We start from the raw sequence: 17,231 nt of genomic DNA on the forward strand, positions 1-17,231 counted from the left end.
ACAAAGGACCATACTTACCCTAAAAACTACAGGATGATATTGCTCATCAACTTAAACTGCAAATTATACGACAAAATCCTAGCTAAATGGCCTCTCTGGTCAGCCCTTATCAAGCTGACTTTCTCAAAGCGAGACTTTCCTATGACAATATTATACTACTGGGGCACATCCTTCAATTAACCAAGACCAAAACCTCCCCTGTGGCAGGGATCGACCTCGATGCTGAAATAGCATTTGATAAAGTTGCATGGCCATTCCTGAAAACTGCTATGTCATGCTTCAATCTGGGTGAGCCCTTTATAAAGATGACTATGGCCCTCTATTTAAACCCCTGTGCCAAAATAAGAACCAATGTGGGTCCTATCCGACTAGTTTTCACTTAAACAAGACACCAGACAAGGATGTCCAGTTTCCCCATCCTTATTCCACCTAGCAATAAAACCACTTTTTTTATCCCTCAACAAGAGCAGTAATTTGATCGGTCTAAGCGTAGATAGCTAATATTTCAAAATGGCAGCCTATGCTGACGACATTTTGATAGTGACCAATCACGACGATATAGTCATACCTGAAATTATGACCAAAACTGAAGACTATATATTAATATTGGGTTAACTGGGTTGATTGGGTTATTGGACTCAACAAATTTGTTTGAAACTCTAAAAAACTCCACAACTCCCTGAAAAAAGTCAGTTTGGCTAAAATTCTAGGAGGTGCCAACCTAGCTGACCTGAAGAAATACCAAATTGTCTGCTTGCCAGCCCAGGACGCAACATGATTTGATAATGCTCTAGAATTTATACCCCCATGGCTATCCCTTGAAAAGTCACTCATCTAGCCCTGCCATCTATTTAAACTATATCTAAGGATCACTATATCATTAACAAACCTATTTTGAATCATACTAGGATGTCCTCTTACATCTGGACTCCAGCTTCTCTGAGGTGAAATTTAGGCACTCCCTAGGGGCTTTAATTTGGCATAATAAGAACATTCAAATCAAATCAAACCTTTCCATAGGAGACCATTGGTGAGCAGAGGGCATCTATGCTGTCGGTGACATTGGCTCTAAACAACAATCCCTCTCATTCTCCGACATCAAACAAAAATATGATATCAGCCCCATCGACTTTTATGATTTTCTTAAACAAAAGCAGCCAATGCCAAGCACAAAGCTATCTATCCCATTTAAAGATGCCTCCCTGCCTAAGCTCCTCACAGTGATTAAGAAAGGTGATCATGTTGCTTCCAAAATATATTCTAAACCAAGACCCCTCACCACCGCACTGTGCCACCCTGCCCATCAGAGGTGAAGTTCAGATTGGACTGAAGAAGGACACCGACCCGCCGTCTTCAACTGGGGAAGATTGTAGACAGGCCCATTTCATAAGATGATAACACCCAATCTTGCCCAAACTAAATTGCATATCCTGCACAGAACCTTCTGGAACCCACACCATTTGGCCTCCCTGGGTCTTATGGAAAACAGCAACTGCTCGAGTTGTAACTCTGAAAATGCTGACCTACGCCATATGCTATATGAATGCCCCTCACTTTGTACATTCTGGACTAACATGCATGACGTTATTGACATCTTTCACACTAAACCTGCTAGGAACTTCTAGTTCTCCATTTTTGCCCCTTTAGCCCCCACAAAAGGCATTCAGAGAAGATAAATGTCTGCGCCCGGACCTAATGTTTACTCTGGCCCATAAAACTATCTTATCATCCTGGAAATAACTAGGCAATGGTTCGAGTAATGCCTGGTGGGAAAGGCTGGATATATCAGGGGTGCTCACTCAATTTTGCCTGCCCAATATCCCTGTATCTCGGCCTGTGGTGTCTTCCAATAAAATCCAAGATCATCTGGACTGTGTAGCATCTACCAAGAAAACAACTGATACCCCATCTGTCAATTGATACTTGCCATTCTACTTTGTTTGGCTTACATATGGCTTTATTGTTCACTGCCACAACCCCTCTCTCTCTCACCTATCTCTTTTCTTTTGTTTCCCACCTTAGCGGTTTGGTAAACGCAAGACGTATTTGCCTCATTGGGCACTTTGTTGCTACTTTTACCTTTATAATTGCATTGAAACACTTGTTTAAGAGTTACCATTGATAACTCTCTTACCTCATGTATATTTGCCAACTGCTTGTTTTGCTATTCAAATTACAAACTCCACTCATGTGAATTGCAATTTCTAACATGGAAGGTGGCATTTTTAATTGCCATCACTTCACTCAGACGAGTAAGTGAGTTACAGGCTCTAACAACTCAGGAACCTTTCATGCAAATACATGCTAATAAAGTAATACTACGTACTAACCCCAAGTAGCATGAGTGCACATGTTTTACAGGCTAATTAAAAAATGGAAGAAGTCGACCTAAACAGCAGCCCTGTCATACATTTTTGTCCTAGAGGTCCGTTCACCACTGGACCAGCAGGTGACAGTGGCAGTTGTGCTGCCCTATTGAGGTCAAGGTGACCAGCAGTGATGGATCAGCCATGGGCACAGAAAACAAACTAGCTTCCAAAACCAAGATGAAACCCCCCCCCCCGCATTACAGGGTCGTTTGTTGTACAACAGCGTGGCTGTTGTGTTAGAAGGCTAAAAGCAGGCGCGGCCGGTACAGGTAAGAGCCGTGAGGAGGGATGGGGGCAGGGAGAAAGTTGATATACTACGGGATAGGGAAAATAAAATAAATAAATAAAACCACTTACCTCGCGATTGCTGCATCCCCAGGCGTGCTAAAGGTAAGTGGTACTATTTATTGTATTTTTCCTATCCTGTTGTATGTTGACCCCCACCCCACCACTCTTACCTGTACTGGCCGCGCCTGGCTAAAAGTTAGGGGTGGACAAAGAGTAGAGTGGCATTGAGGAGAGTGGCATAAATGAGAGTGGCATAGAGGAGAGTGGGGTAGACCAGCGTAGACTGGAGTGATGTAGAGAAGCATGGAGTAGAGTAGCGTAGAGTGGAGTGGCATATTGTAGAATGGCGTAGAATAAGTGGAGTGGTGTACAGTAGAGTGCGCAGAGTGGAGTAGAGTACAGTGTCTTAGAGTAGAGTGGCGTAAAGTGGAGCGGCAAAGAGTAGAGTGGTATAAAGTAGAGTGGGGTTGAGTAGAATGGAGTAGAGTGTCGCAGATTAGAGATGTAGAGTAGAGTGGTGTAGACTAGAGTGGAATAGAATAGAGTGGAATAGAGTGGAGTGGCATAGGGTGGAATTATGTGGAGTGGCGTAGAGTTGCGTGGAGTAGATTGGCATAGAGTTTAGTTGTGTGGCACAGAGTTGCATGGCATAGATTGGCATAGAGTTGAGTGGCATGGAGTAGATTGTATAGAGTGGAATGAAAGAGTGGGCTGGCGTAAAGTAGAGTGACATAAAGTGGCGTTGAGTGAAGTAGAATGGCGTGGACTAGAAAGGTGTGCAGTGGTGTAGAGTGGCGTAGAGTGGAGTGGCTTAGAGTAGAGTGACAAATATTAGAGTGCCATAGAGTGGAGTGAAGTGTGGTGGCACAGAGTGGGGTGGTGCAGACTAGAGTGGTGTAGAGTCGGGTGGCATACAGTGGCACAGAATAGGATGGAGTAGAGTGGCGTGCAGTCGAGTGGCATAGAGTAGAGTTGAGTGCAGTGGCATAGTGTTGAGTGGCGTGGAGTAGAGAGGTGTAGAGAGACATTCGGTGGGCAAGATTGGCATAAAGTACAGTGAATTAGAGTAAAGTAGCGTAGAGTGAAGTGGCATTGAGTGGAGTGGAGTGGAAGTGGCATTGAGTGGAGTGGCGTAGAGTAGGGTAGTGTAGAGTGGAGTGATACAGAGTGGCATAGCATGGAGTGTAATAGCATAGAGCGGAGTGGTATAGACTAGAGTGATGTTGAGCAGAGAGGCGTAAAGTAGAGAAGTGTACAGTGGGGTGGTGAAGTGGCATGGAGTGGTGAAGAATAGAGCGACGTGAAGTGGCACAGAGTAGATGTTAGTGTGTTAGAGTAGAGTATAACCGCACAGAGTAGAGTGGTATTGAGTACAGGGAATTGGCGTAGAGTTCTGTAGAGTGTCGTTGCGTTGAGTGGCTTTGAGTTGAGTGGCTTTGTGTTGCGTGACTTAGAGTGGAGAGGCGTAGAGTGAGTGGTGTGGAGTGGAGTGGCGTAGAGTAGAAAGGAGTGAAGTGTCATAGAATATAGTGGAGCAGCTTGGAGTGAAGCAGCAAAGAGTAGTGTGGCCAAGAGTAGTACAGTTTTCGGTGTAAGTTACTAAAGTGTCAATAGAGACAGCAGTTAAGGGGAAAGTGTTGTGTTCTTACACAAGTTGACACAGGTAGCCAGGTAGAATTTTTAAGACTTCTTCATTAGTTCCAAGTTCCAGGTAACATCAAACTTTACTCCAGTTGCCAGCCCTTACTCCAGCCCCACCAGGAGCTGCCTCGCTGCTGCTCAGCCCATCTCCAACTGTCACCACTCATCCACACAGGCACCCAGGCATTCTATTCATCACAACCACACCAACACTCCAATACCATCTCTCACTCTGGCTGAGCAGCTAGGAGAAAGCTAGGCTGGGTAACATACATAAACAATATGAGGATATAAAAGAAAGCAATATAAATAAGAAGTTGTGTGCCTGTATTTAAAGCAGGGAAGCAAACTGCACATCCAGTAATAATACTGACACGCTTATAATATAAAAAACACTTAATTTTAAAAAATAGTGCTTTGCAAAAAGACGAAGAAGAACAAAGATGACATGTATTTGGTCCATGCTACAGGTAGGAACTAACATAAGAAATGACAGGAAGCGCTCTGGAGCTCAGCAATCGAAAGATGTTAAATAAGAATGACAACAAAAACAGCTAATGGTATGCTGTGGGTGGATTGCAAGTCCACTGAATTGTAAACAAAACACCTCGCAGCACAGTGCATGCGCTGTGTAGTCGAGACATAAAAATGAATGCTGTGTGAGCAAAAACAAAAATAAAACCGTCATGTCATTCGGCTCTGGTTTCAGTGCATCTACTGAATCGGGCAGACGGGGATTTCTAAATGTAGCCAGAGGCCCAACTCTTGAAAGAACTGGCAAACCCTTTAGCCACATGTTAAATGTGCTCCTAATTTACTTAGATGTACCTACTGATCTCCAGTAATATATTTCAAATTAAAATAAATTGTTGAATCATATGTAATGCCTACGTTATGTGTACATTAACTCATCTTTTGAGTCACAAAAACGCACATACCACTGCAAATGTATGTGTTTTTTATCCTTCATATGCAAAATATTCTCCAGTTTTAAAAAACAATTACATGAAAACTAGGATTGTTTAGAGCACTTTAGCACACTCCCTCCTCTATAGACTGAAAAGTGCAAAACGTTTAGGTAAAAGCACTGCAAATATTTGTGAATACCCAAAAAGTAATAATTTTGTGGGTGGTCACCACAGTGGAAATCCTACCACCCGTAGGGAACAGCAACTTCTCTCTCCACCCACCTTCGATAATGCTAGCAGAAATCTGGCAGACTTTTTTGTGTGTAAATTGCTATATGTGAACAGAAAGTCTGCAATTACTGGTTATGCAAATCAGGGTCTGCGAGTTATTTAACTTCAGCTTGTCTAATGTAGGCCCTAGCTGGATGGAAAGTTTCACAGCCTCTGTTTTTTTTTTTTAGGTCTCGCATGAGCCAGCGCATGCGCTGCTCTGTGAGACATTTAGTAAGGGGGTTTTCAAAGTGCTCCCAGAGGCTTTTGCTGGCCTCAAGCTTGCGGTCACGCGCGCAGCCGCCATGTGGGTTTTTGTCATGGCTCATTAAGCCTTGCGCCACCTCTCTCCCACCACAGAGAGCGTCCCGCTCCTGCTCATTAATGAGATTACTTTCATTTTTGTGGCCGCGTCACTTTAATGGCCGCGCGGCCAATGCCAAATCCTCTGTTATGATTCAACATACCACAACAGTGAAATTAGATGTCTCAAGTTATTTTTACTCTTGCTCTGAAGATGGCTTCTCCCATACAGTTCAAGGTGCTAGCCCCCACGACCTGGAAAGTTTGAGTCTAGTTGTGCCCCAGACTAACTCTAAGGGTCTCCGCCATTTAATAGTAGACACCGTTTACACTCGAACCAGCAGGAAAGATCATGTGACGTCACTACGCATACTCGTTAAACTCTCCCTCTGTCAGACCGTGAAGCTCCAGTTGAAGCAGTTTCTTCGAGCATGCGCTGATCGTCGCAATCCACGTTTCCTGGACAATGTGCGCATGCGCTGCTGTGCCCAGCCAGCATCTACTGCCTGAGGAAGCACCATGGAGTCTTATGATGTGATCACCAACCAGCCTGTTGTAATTGATAATGTGAGTGCAAGGTGGAGGGTGGGCTGGATAGTTCATACCCTGCGGAGGTCTGCTGTCCAGTGTCATTGGTTTATTCGTTACGCTCATGGCACCGGACCTTCATTTAGCTTAGACCGTACCTAGTACCGTGCTTAACCTCAGCTGCCACTTAACGAACTAGCCCTTAACCGACCTGTCAACCTTTATAAATACCTTGCCTCGACTGTTAGCATCAACTGTAACCTTTAAGGTGTGAAGCGAGGGCGACTTGAGGTTCATCAGGTTTGGCTGGATGACATTTAAGCCGCTCCCGGTCTCCTTGGTTGAGAGCATCATCAGTAGTGGCACCGTGAGCGGGATTTAAACATTGTAGTCATTGTGTTTATTCCTACCACTTTTCCTCGAGCTAAAGCGGTGTTCTGCCCACAAGGCAGACAAAAGTTCTAAGACTCAATGTAGGATCAGCGGTTGGCCACGCCAAAATCGCAGTATTGATTTTATTAGTGACTCTTAAAATCTGTCTTGCAGTTGCCTGGATTTGCCAAACCTCAAGCTAAAACTATGAATTATCGTTGTATGCTATGAGGGAGGTTTCTTTGTCTTGCTATCAGCACAAGGTCATTACTTAATAGTGAACTGCCCAGGCTGGAGACTTGCACAGCATCTCCCACGCTGAGCGGATACACTGATGCTTTAAGTGAAGCAAGTTTCTCAAAGTGCCTATCAGTGAGTCATAAAGTTCTCTCAGTCCGAGAGAACATGCCACAGTTTCATCCGTCATGTCACGAAGCTCTTGTATCTATCTTTTCGATAAGGTGGTGACTTTCCAATTATTTTTTTTAACGATCAACATAATTCAACTGAGGTACTGCTTGCCACCATAGAATCTTCCGACGAGAAACCCAGTCTCTGGCCCTAAGCAGTGCATTCTTGTCCACAGCCTTCTAAGTCAGTGCCAAACCTTGGATTACTTCTAGATTCCAAGACTGCGCTGGGGCTCTCGGATCTCCGCAGTTTAAAGTGGTCACTTGTGCCAGCGGAGGATCCTGCAGCCTATTCTTTTAGTTCATTCTTCTTTGGTCTCGCAAAGTGATTAATTTACTTCTGTCTCCACTGTGGAAATAGTATCATCTGGAAGCGTGATGAGCTTCACTGAGGGAATAGTATGTATTTGGAAGCGTGATGAGCTTCACTGTGGATTTAGTATGTATCCGGAAGCGTGATGAGCTTCACTGTAGAAACAGTATGCACCTGGAAGCGTGATGAGCTTCATCATAGCAATAGTATGTATTTAGAAGCGTGACAAGCTTCATTGTGGAAATAGTACGCATCTGGAAGCATGATGAGCTTCATTATAATAATAGTATGCATCTGGAAGCGTGATGAGCTTTATTACAGCAATAGTATGTTTTTGGAAGCGTGACAAGCTTTACTGTGGCAATAGTATGTATCTGGAAGCGTGTTAAACTTCATTATAGATTAGTATGTATATGGAAGCGTCACAAGCTTCACTGTGGATTTAGTATGTATCTGGTAGCGTATGAGGTTTTTTTCGAAGAATCGCCTCCAGCTATATCAAATCGGCACATTAAGGTTAGTTATGGGGCCCTTTAAATGTAAGGCTATTTGGCTAAAACTCGCCAATCCTCACCGGCTCCCAGCACCCGAGGAAATGAATTCTCCTGCAGTCCATGTCTACCTCTCTCTACCGATCTACCTCTCTCTACTGCTCTCTCTCTACCGCTCTCTCTCTATCGCTCTCTCTCTACCCCCCTCTCCCTACCTCTCTCTCTCTACCCCCCTCTCTCTACCCCTCTCTCTAACCCTCTCTCTGCCCCTCTCTCTGCCCACCTCTCTATACACACCTCTCTCTACACACCTCTCTCTCTGTCTACACACCTCTCTCTCTCTAACTCTAAGTGGCAGCCGGAGCCTGATAGCACTGCTTGTCCTTTAAAAAAAAAAAGCATTGGCATAGCCAATATGTCTCGCCTTTGGGGCCTTATAAGTGTTTAACCATGCAACAGTTAATGTTGTTGCACCAAGGATATTGTGCTGCATAACTAAATACTTATAAGGTCCCAAAAGCAAGACCTATTGGCTATGCCAATGCTTGTTTCATTTATCCCATGAGATGTACTGTGATGGTGACTAGCATTTCTGTCTGTCACATCAATTGCATTCCCGAGGAATCTCCCAACTTAAGTTGCCCGTAGGTAAGTCACGTGTCACTGTTCCGGAAGTGCTGTCAATACAGAATGCATTAGAAATATTTAATTGAACATTTTCAGTGAAATGCATAAGCAGGAAGGTACACTCTTACCGTGCCATCATCTTTCTTCACAGCCTTCGCTGTAGAGTAGGACAAGGGGTTGAGATCGGTTCCTGCTGGAGCAGTCACATCCACGGCCAGGGGCAGGACAAACCTTCGAGGAAAGCTTTTCACCAGCATGTTATAAGTCTGAAAAACACATAAAGATTGAGAGACATGGTGTATCATCCTACTTCATATCCATTCCTAAGTTCTAAATGCCTCAGACAACCTAAACCAAGCATTTTTAATGCAATAGGTCTTGCATTTGGAAGAGTTTAAGCTATTGGCTTTGGAAATGACAATGCCTTTTATTTATGTGTTTTTCAAAGCAGCTCATATGTAAAAGGCATTGTCATTTCTAATGCCAATAGCTCAAACTCTCGCAAAGGCGAGACCACTTTAATGGTGCCTTCCCCCCTTTCTTTAGATTCTGCTCGCCATGTTCAGGTTACAGCGAGCAGCGTCTAAAGAAGATAACGCTTCATGGGGCACTTTCACCCAAAATGAAATAAATTAACAAAGGTTCTGTAGTGCAGCCACTAAAGTGAAAGCGGGCCACGCTGTAAATTAAATAAATAAATAAGTGCGGCCGCTAAAGTGAAGTGAACAGCGCTGTAAATTAAATAAATAAGCGCAGCCACTAAAGTGAAAGCGGACCGCGCCATTAATTAAATAAATAAATATGCGTGGCCGTTATAGTTAAAGTGGAACGCGCTGTAAATTAAATCAATACATTACTAATAACAATATAAAGCGAGCAGGGTGCTGTGACGTCGTGGGTGTAATAGGGGAAGATCATTAAAGAAAATAGTGCTCACGACTACATGAAGCAGAACGTGTACTAACACAGGTAAAAAGTCGAGTCCTTATGGAAGGTTACAAATGAAAACAAGGTGGTTCCAAGTAGGGACTACTAAGCCTATTCACGAATGAAAAGTGACGATTTCGAACAGACAGTAACAGGAGCCAATTGAAAAGATGGGCAGAGCTTCTATTCTACACCTCAAAACAGCATGCCTTGCAGAGCAGTGCAGCGCTGCCCAGGCTCGACCTAAATACACATCTGTGTATTAGAATGTGGCCTGGATAATTACTGGTGGCTGAAATTAATAAAAACCTTCAATACATCACTTTTTTTGCTTGTTGAAGTCACTTTAACTAAGAGAGCTGGCCCGAGGTGTTGGTACTGACCTTGCTGCACCCTTGAAATAAAGGGGCAGGTTTACAAGCCCCTTGCGCCACTTTTGCGTCACTTTTCCCATGTTAGAAATGACGCAAAAGTGGTGCAAGGGGCTTGTAAATCTGCTCCAAAGTAACAGCCAGCGGAAAAGCAGCGGCAGACCCTCTTCCTGAGGATGTATGACGGTACAACGCGTGCTTTTACAACGCGTACCGTTACGACGCAGGTTTTACAACGCAAGTCGTTACAACGACTTGCGTTGGGGGGCGCTGGATAGTGAATAGTTTAATTTACTATTCCAACTCCAGTCCCCGTGGCTAGTAGGGAAGGTGTTGGATAGTAAATTAAACTATTACCTATCCTAAAGCGCCCTCCAGCGAAAGTTGTTATAATGACTTTCGTTGTTAAACCTGCGTCGTAACGGTACTTCGTTGTAAAAGTTCCGTTGTAAAGGACGTTCGCCCTTCCTGAAAGTGGACTCCCCCTCACCGACTACGCATGCATTGTAACAAAGCATGCGATTAAACAACTTGCATACTAAAGGCTACGCATTTTTACATCGCATGCGTTGTAACGCTTGCATAGTAATGGTATGCGAACTAATGTCCGCAAACTAATGGGTGCTAACTGAGTCTGAAACTTTTCAGCATACCTCTGTGTGCCGGTAGTCGGGCCGTGCGACTCCACGCTAACTTTGTTAAAGCCCTTACAAGACATCTGGAGTATATACAGGTGCCTCTCTCGTTTGCTGAGGTCACTTGCTTTCCACAGTGCCCACGGCCCTAGATGCAGAGCCCTACAAGCAAACTAGTGTGACCAATGTGCAGATCTAGAGTGTAGACCTGTGATCTTTTTTTTATTTTTTTTATTTCTTTATTGACCATTTTAACAAACAGTATACATGCTACATCAATTATGCATTGCATCATCACATAAATCCATTGGTTCACGATGAGATAACTACTATGAGCTGTTTGTCAATTTCTGCTTACTATCCTGAGTGGCACCAGTCTTGAATCATATATACCGTCTTTAATGAACTGGAGAACTCTTTAAAAAAAAACTCCCTAACTTAACCGGTATCACCAGGTAATATCCTAACCCCAACTCAGTCATACCTTATTCTGTAATTGTTATTTCAATGTTCTGGTTATGGTCACCCATTTCATTGTGGGTTTCTCCCTCCCCCGTTGTAGTAGGAGCCTGTGACGGTCCCTCTCCTAAGTCTTCTATCTCTTGTATTATTGCCCCCCCACGCCAACAGCACCTCTGGGAACTTATCATCTTAGACCTGGGATCTTATTAATGGATAGAGTCCAACCACAGAACGTGGAGAATCAGTTAGGAATCTGTGGCTAGATAGTTTCTACCAGAAAGAACGTTTCCAAAGGTAAGTAACTTCTTCTTCTAATAGAGACTTCTAGCCACAGATTCCCCACCTTCTAAATAGATACTAAAGCAATACCTATTTGTAGGTGAGTCTGTGGATGAACTCAAACCAGAAAGTCCTACATGACACAGTGGGCAAAATGGCCCTCCTGGCAAACTTGACTGTACAGGCAATATTGGTTTGTGAACTTATGGAGCGACACCCATGTAGCCAGCAGGCGAATGTCCAGGGCAGGGACTAAGTGTGCCAAAGGGGTGGTTGCAGCTTTTGCTCTGGTAGAATCAGCATGCAGTCCTACTGGATTCTGGTTTTTACCCAATGTGTAGCAGATTTTAATTTAGAGCACAATCCAGCTGGAGATGGTTGTCTTCTGCACAACTTTTCCTTTTTTCACTCCACAGAACCTCACAAAGAACTGATCGCCCACCAGGTGTTCTTTGGTTCAATATATGTAAAGGCTCAGCACTCTCTTGGGGTCCAAGTGATGGAGTCTCACCTCCTCCTTAGAAGGGTGAGGCGGAGCACAGAGCGCCAGGAGGGTGATCTTCTGACCAACGTGGGATGGAGTCACAAGTTCAAGCAAGAAGGATGCCTGTGTCTGCAAAACCAACTTGTCAGGGAAGTGAGTAGTATACTGTGGCTTGACATTGAGGGCTGATCGGGCAATCACAAAAAAGCTGAAAGAGCCTTTAACTGTGCACAGAGCTAAGCCTTGCTTGGGAAGGTTCAAAATAAAAAACAAAATGTCAGATAACTTTTCATGACGGAGTCTATCTGCTGTGTACTGCACCAAGCCAAACTCTGTCCCAATGACAGGTATATACAGATTTTGTCGAGGGATGCCTGGTGGCCAAGATGACATCAATATCCTCCGGAGAAAGGTCAAAGGTGTTTAGCTGCTGCTGGTCAATCTCCAAGCATGAAGGCCCAGATGCAGAACGCTGACCCCTTGCTGCAACAGTAGATCATCCTGGATGGACAGCCGGATGGGAGGACAGATGCTCAAGCCCAGGAGTTCTGATACCATACTCTCTCTGCTCAATCCGGAGGCACTAGGATGACTTGGACCCGGTCGGTCTTGATCTTTGTGAAAACTTGGGACAGGAGTGGTATAAACAGAAAGGCATGAGTCCTGAGGTCCTGTTGAGGCAGAAGTCATCTCTAAACGAGAGACACCTTGGAAACTCCAATGTGCAGAAGTGCTCACATTGTGCATTTTCAGCAGTGGCAAACAGATCGAGCCAAGGTTCTCCACAGTCATGGAAGAGAACTTGTGTCATCTTGTGTAACTGACAGCTGATCTTGCCTGCTCTGGCATTCAACTATCCTACCACGGAAAATTACTTGGTAGTTCAGCCATTTCCATAAGCGCATTTCTTCGCACAGGGTATGTGACCCACCCATCCTGTTTGCTGCAGTACCACAAGGCAGTGGTGTTATCCGTGAGCACCTGTGCCAGCCTTCCCTTGATGGATCGATGGAAGGCTTTCAACACCAAGAGGATGGCCCTCAGCTCCAGGAGTTTGATATGGAGCTAGGATTCTGCTGGAGCTCAGAGGCCTCTGATCTCCACCTTCTCAGATGGCTCCCCCAACCCAAAAGTGATGCATCAGTCACCACTGTCAGCTCTCAGCTCTGAATGGGTAAAGGTCCGTTCATGACAGACGGCCACCGGGAACACACGGAGGAGGGATACCGATTAATAGCTCACCACTAACCAGGAAGCACACCCGTCTTCCATGGTTTTCTTCTTTATGGATCCCCTCCCGGTTTTCGTAGTTTACATGACTTAACTCAGAGGCCCTGCACCAGGAAATCTCTGATACCACTAAGAAACAGACGTCACTAGTCGATTAGCACGTGACTTTATTTTCGGAACCACAGGATAATCCATCCGTTTGCAACTAAATTTCTTAAAATTCTACTACTCCTAGTGCCCTGAAGAGTCGTGTTGACTCAACGGCACACGACGAAACACGTGTCGGCTGACTGTTATTTCTCAAGTCTGGACCCATTAAAACCCAATCCTGCTGGGACAGGATTCACACCAAAGGATCTGCTTCTATGTTACTTTTTGTGTTGTATATCATCAATCAATTGAATTGTGAAACTTTATTTGTGGTTGCGAGAGCTTAGCTGTTCATATGGGTAAAGGAGAGGAGTTTGGGCCACTGAGAGTTCAGATCCCATTGCAGGGCCTGCATATGCCACCCTGAGTGCTTGACCAGCAGGAAGCAATCAGTTCCAACACCCTCAGAGTCCACCTCACTGAAATTCAGGACTCAGGCTAAAAGATAATGAACATAGCCAAAATGACCTGGACTATATCTCCAGATGAAAGGCACAAAACTGAATGGCTCCAACTAAAAGGAGCATCTGAGATGGAGTCAGGTGTGACTTTGGCCGCTGATAGTGAACCCCAAAGATGAAAGGAGGTCCTCTGTAGTCTGGCAAAGGTTGACGGCTGCCTGGGGCAAGGCCATTTTCAATAGCCATTAATTGAGATAGGATAGGTTTGGCACCCTGACCTCTGAACGCGTGGTGCCACCACTGCCATCACACCCGAGGGGCACTGGTGAGACCAAAGGGAAGCACAGCAAACTGAAAGTGCTTCTGTCCCACCACGAAGTACAGGTAGTGCCAGGGGCAGGAAAGATATATGGAAATAGACATACTGCAGGTCCAGCACCACAATCCAGTTTCCCGAGTCGAGGGTAGACAAGACCTGGAATTTTTCTATATGGAGGAAGGCGTCGAGAGGGCATAGGTCTAAGATAATATGAAGGCCACTGTCCTTCTTGGGCAAATGAAAGTAGCAGGGATTACAACCATGTCCTACCTTTGGCATGGGCACCCTCACAATAGCTCCTTTGGCCAAAAAGGCTTGTACTTCCTGCCTCAAAATGGAAATAGAGTCCTCCGATAGCCACAGGGTAGACAGTGGAAGGTTTGGCGGTGTTAGAATGAAAGGGAGGGCATACCCTAGCTGAACAATTTGCAGGACTGCCCCGTCTGATGTTATGGCATGCCAACTCAACAGGATTCATTGGATCCTTCCTCCCCCAGGTGGCTGTGCTCCAATTAGGGCATTCTAAAGGAGTTAACAGGTAGGGCTGTAGAGGAGGGTGGTGTCCTGGGTGGTCTGCTGACCTTGACAGTGGGTGTGGTGGGCACCATTGCCTCAACTGTGAAACCGCAGGGTGCCTTGGGGAGGCTATATAGGGTGGTGGCATGGGGTACCTCCGCTGAAGCCACAAAAGTCGGGGAAGACAAGCCCCGGGAGCATGCTGTGGTCCCGGTCTCATTGAACCACTCAAGAGCACAATCTGCCTCGTCCCCAAACAGGTGAGTCTCGCCAAACGGCATGTCTATGAGGGACGACTGAACATCACCCCAAAAAAACGCTGGACTGCAGAAAAACATGCCTCTGGATGGCAACACTGGGGCCAATGGCGCATTCCAAAGGAATCAGTGGTGTCTGAGCCACAACGAATTGTAAATGTTGCCGAGTCATGACCGTCCTGTATGACCTGGGCACAGACAGGCTGGAGATCTTCAGGGGCCCATGCGAGGACTAGAGCCACCAAATCCCAAAGGATGTGGAAATAGCACCCTAGTAGGCAACTGGCATTCACAGATTGAAGTGCCATGCTGGTGGACGAGAAGACTTGTTTCCCAAACATTTCCACCCTTTTTGACTCCCGATCAGAGAGACTAGTCGAAAATGTGTTAGGGTTCGTTCTACTTGCAGATGCCTGCACCACTAAGCGTTCAGGGGAGGGGTGATGAGGAAAAATCGCAGCGTGGGCCGGGCCGGACAGTGGAGTCGTGCAATCTGGTTGTTGACCAGGGATGGACGGGGGCAGAGCAAGGTTTGGCCCATGCCCCCAATAAAGTATCAGCAAGAGCCTCATTAAAAGGCAAAAAAGTACAGAGGATGTTTGCTCCGGCTGAAGGACATCTGTGAGAACAATGGTCTTGACTTCAAGGTGGGGAGCTGGAGGCAGAGTTGAGACTGGAGTCAGAGGCGACCCTGTAGTGGGCTCAGAGGATCCAGCTGGTGCCGAGGGTGAACCCGCCATCAGTAATCCAGGTGGTGAAATACTCAGCTCTGTGTGGCCCACTGGCATGCCAGAAGTAGTAAGCAAATATCGTATGAATCTGAGGTTAGTCTTGCAGAACTCTTTGCTCTGTTTCAGAGTATAGTACAGATCCCGGGGTAGTGGCAGAACAAGTTAGAGGATCAGCTCCAAAGTCGAACAACTTTGAGAGCGAGATGTATGTGCCTTCACAGGGGAGTGTGAGTGGAGTTATGGGCCCAATTGGATTTCTTGTGTTTTTACTTTGACTTATTAGAAGACATAGATTGAGATGAAGACCAACTCCTGGAACGATTCCTGCGACTTCTGGATCTCAAACAGGATTATGACCGTACTTTCGACTCGGACCGGTCTCGCCACAGAGTCTTCCAGTACTTGGCGATATAGGATTTCACATCGAGGTCTCAGACGGCCTTCGACTTTATCAACACAGAGTCTTTGTAGGCCCTAGAGTCATGAATCAACCCAGGCACAACAGGCAAATCCGATGAAGATCTATCACAGACATTTGTTTACAACAGTCCTTATAGGACTTAAAACCTGTTGTTTTGGTAAGTGACTTTACCCTTGCACACTGTAAAACAACTTTTTGATAGATCTAAGGTCTCAAAGATATCAGCGCTGGCTCTGGATCCACATCTGGTGGCACCGAAAGAAAGGAGCTGATGTCAGTGTGCTGGATATGTGCATATATAGGCCCCACACGTCATTTACGAAGCAGAACCGTGTCAGTGTGGAGTCCCACCGGCATGCAGAGGCATTGTTGAAAAGTTTCTGGATCCAGTCTGACATCTGAGAATTTTTAAAAGGTGAGGAATCTGCAAATAAAAATCTCTATCAGAAAAAGGCACCCTTACCATATCAACCACCTTGCCACCTGGTTGCCCCTAATGATCACCGATGAGCCCTTTTTCAGATTCTAGTCAAGGGTTTCTTTTCCTAGAGGGCCTTGTTGCTTTGTAAGCCACCTGCTCTGCCCTGGGATCATTCTTGCCTTCTGGATTGTCCTTCCATCAACTCGCAGGATGACTTTCCCACCCGGGGCTCCAGTGGCCGTAGTGGTAGCCACCATAGTTCCTGAGTGGAGCCTAGGCAGCGCACATGCGCTGTCTTCGAGGCATGCTGTATTCAATCTATAGGCGTATGGGCTTTCAAGATGCCCAGCGCTTTTGGTTGGTTGTTTGCTCTGCCTTTTGAAATTCATTTGCTTTGGTTGGTGAATAGTGTACATTTGTCCTGCCTTTTTGCTGTTTTGTTCCCGCCCTGGAGACTGCCCCTGCTACACGGATCCTTTTACAATCTGCAATATGTTAAGTTTCAGTGCACTACTTTTTCTTACCGCTCTCTCCTCACCACTCGCATAATTCATATTTGCACTTGTAGGTTTACCTTAATTAGCGCACATGGCTCACTTTATCTCTTAATCAGCGTGGCCCAGAGAGTACTGGGAGCGAAAGTCCAGAGTATGAAAAGCTGATTGCTAAGCAATCTAGCCGTGTACGTATCCCAGACATCAAATTCCAGTCTCACTGGACCCCAGTCTCTGTAGTCACAGGTCATTGATGGCCATACTCTAAGGTTCGAAAATACCAAAACAACACTCTCGTATTCTTCAGACATCATTGACTGCCACCGGACCGAGCGCTGTTTACTAAAAACTGTGTCACTCCGCCTTTGAGACACCATGTGATCTTTGTGTGGCAACATTCCTTATATGCTTAACAATGATAAAAGAGACAAGAAGGCTGCCATTAAGCTTCCGCTGTACTCTTGTTTTTGTTTTTTACAGTGAAGGGCAAGGCCCCTTCTCCCAGCTGCCTTCTGATTGCCCAGTCCCACCTGCGACTGGCGTTGTTCTTGATGCCATGTGACTGGTGCCACTGCACAGGATCACATAGGAGGCGACTGGGGCCCAGGAGCAG

General features: G+C 45.6%; 1 protein-coding gene across 1 annotated transcript in view; it reads right to left on the bottom strand.

Moving 5' to 3' along the window:
• BCO2 (beta-carotene oxygenase 2) overlaps positions 1–17,231 on the bottom strand; it is a 611,133-nt gene that overhangs the window by 53,130 nt on the left and 540,772 nt on the right. The window contains exon 9 of the mRNA XM_078683947.1: positions 8,649–8,786. Coding sequence (XP_078540073.1) covers positions 8,649–8,786 — 138 coding nt within the window. The remainder of the gene's footprint in view (positions 1–8,648; positions 8,787–17,231) is intronic.

Source organism: Lissotriton helveticus, chromosome 3_1 (assembly GCF_964261635.1).
Source record: "Lissotriton helveticus chromosome 3_1, aLisHel1.1, whole genome shotgun sequence".
Taxonomy (NCBI): domain Eukaryota; kingdom Metazoa; phylum Chordata; class Amphibia; order Caudata; family Salamandridae; genus Lissotriton; species Lissotriton helveticus.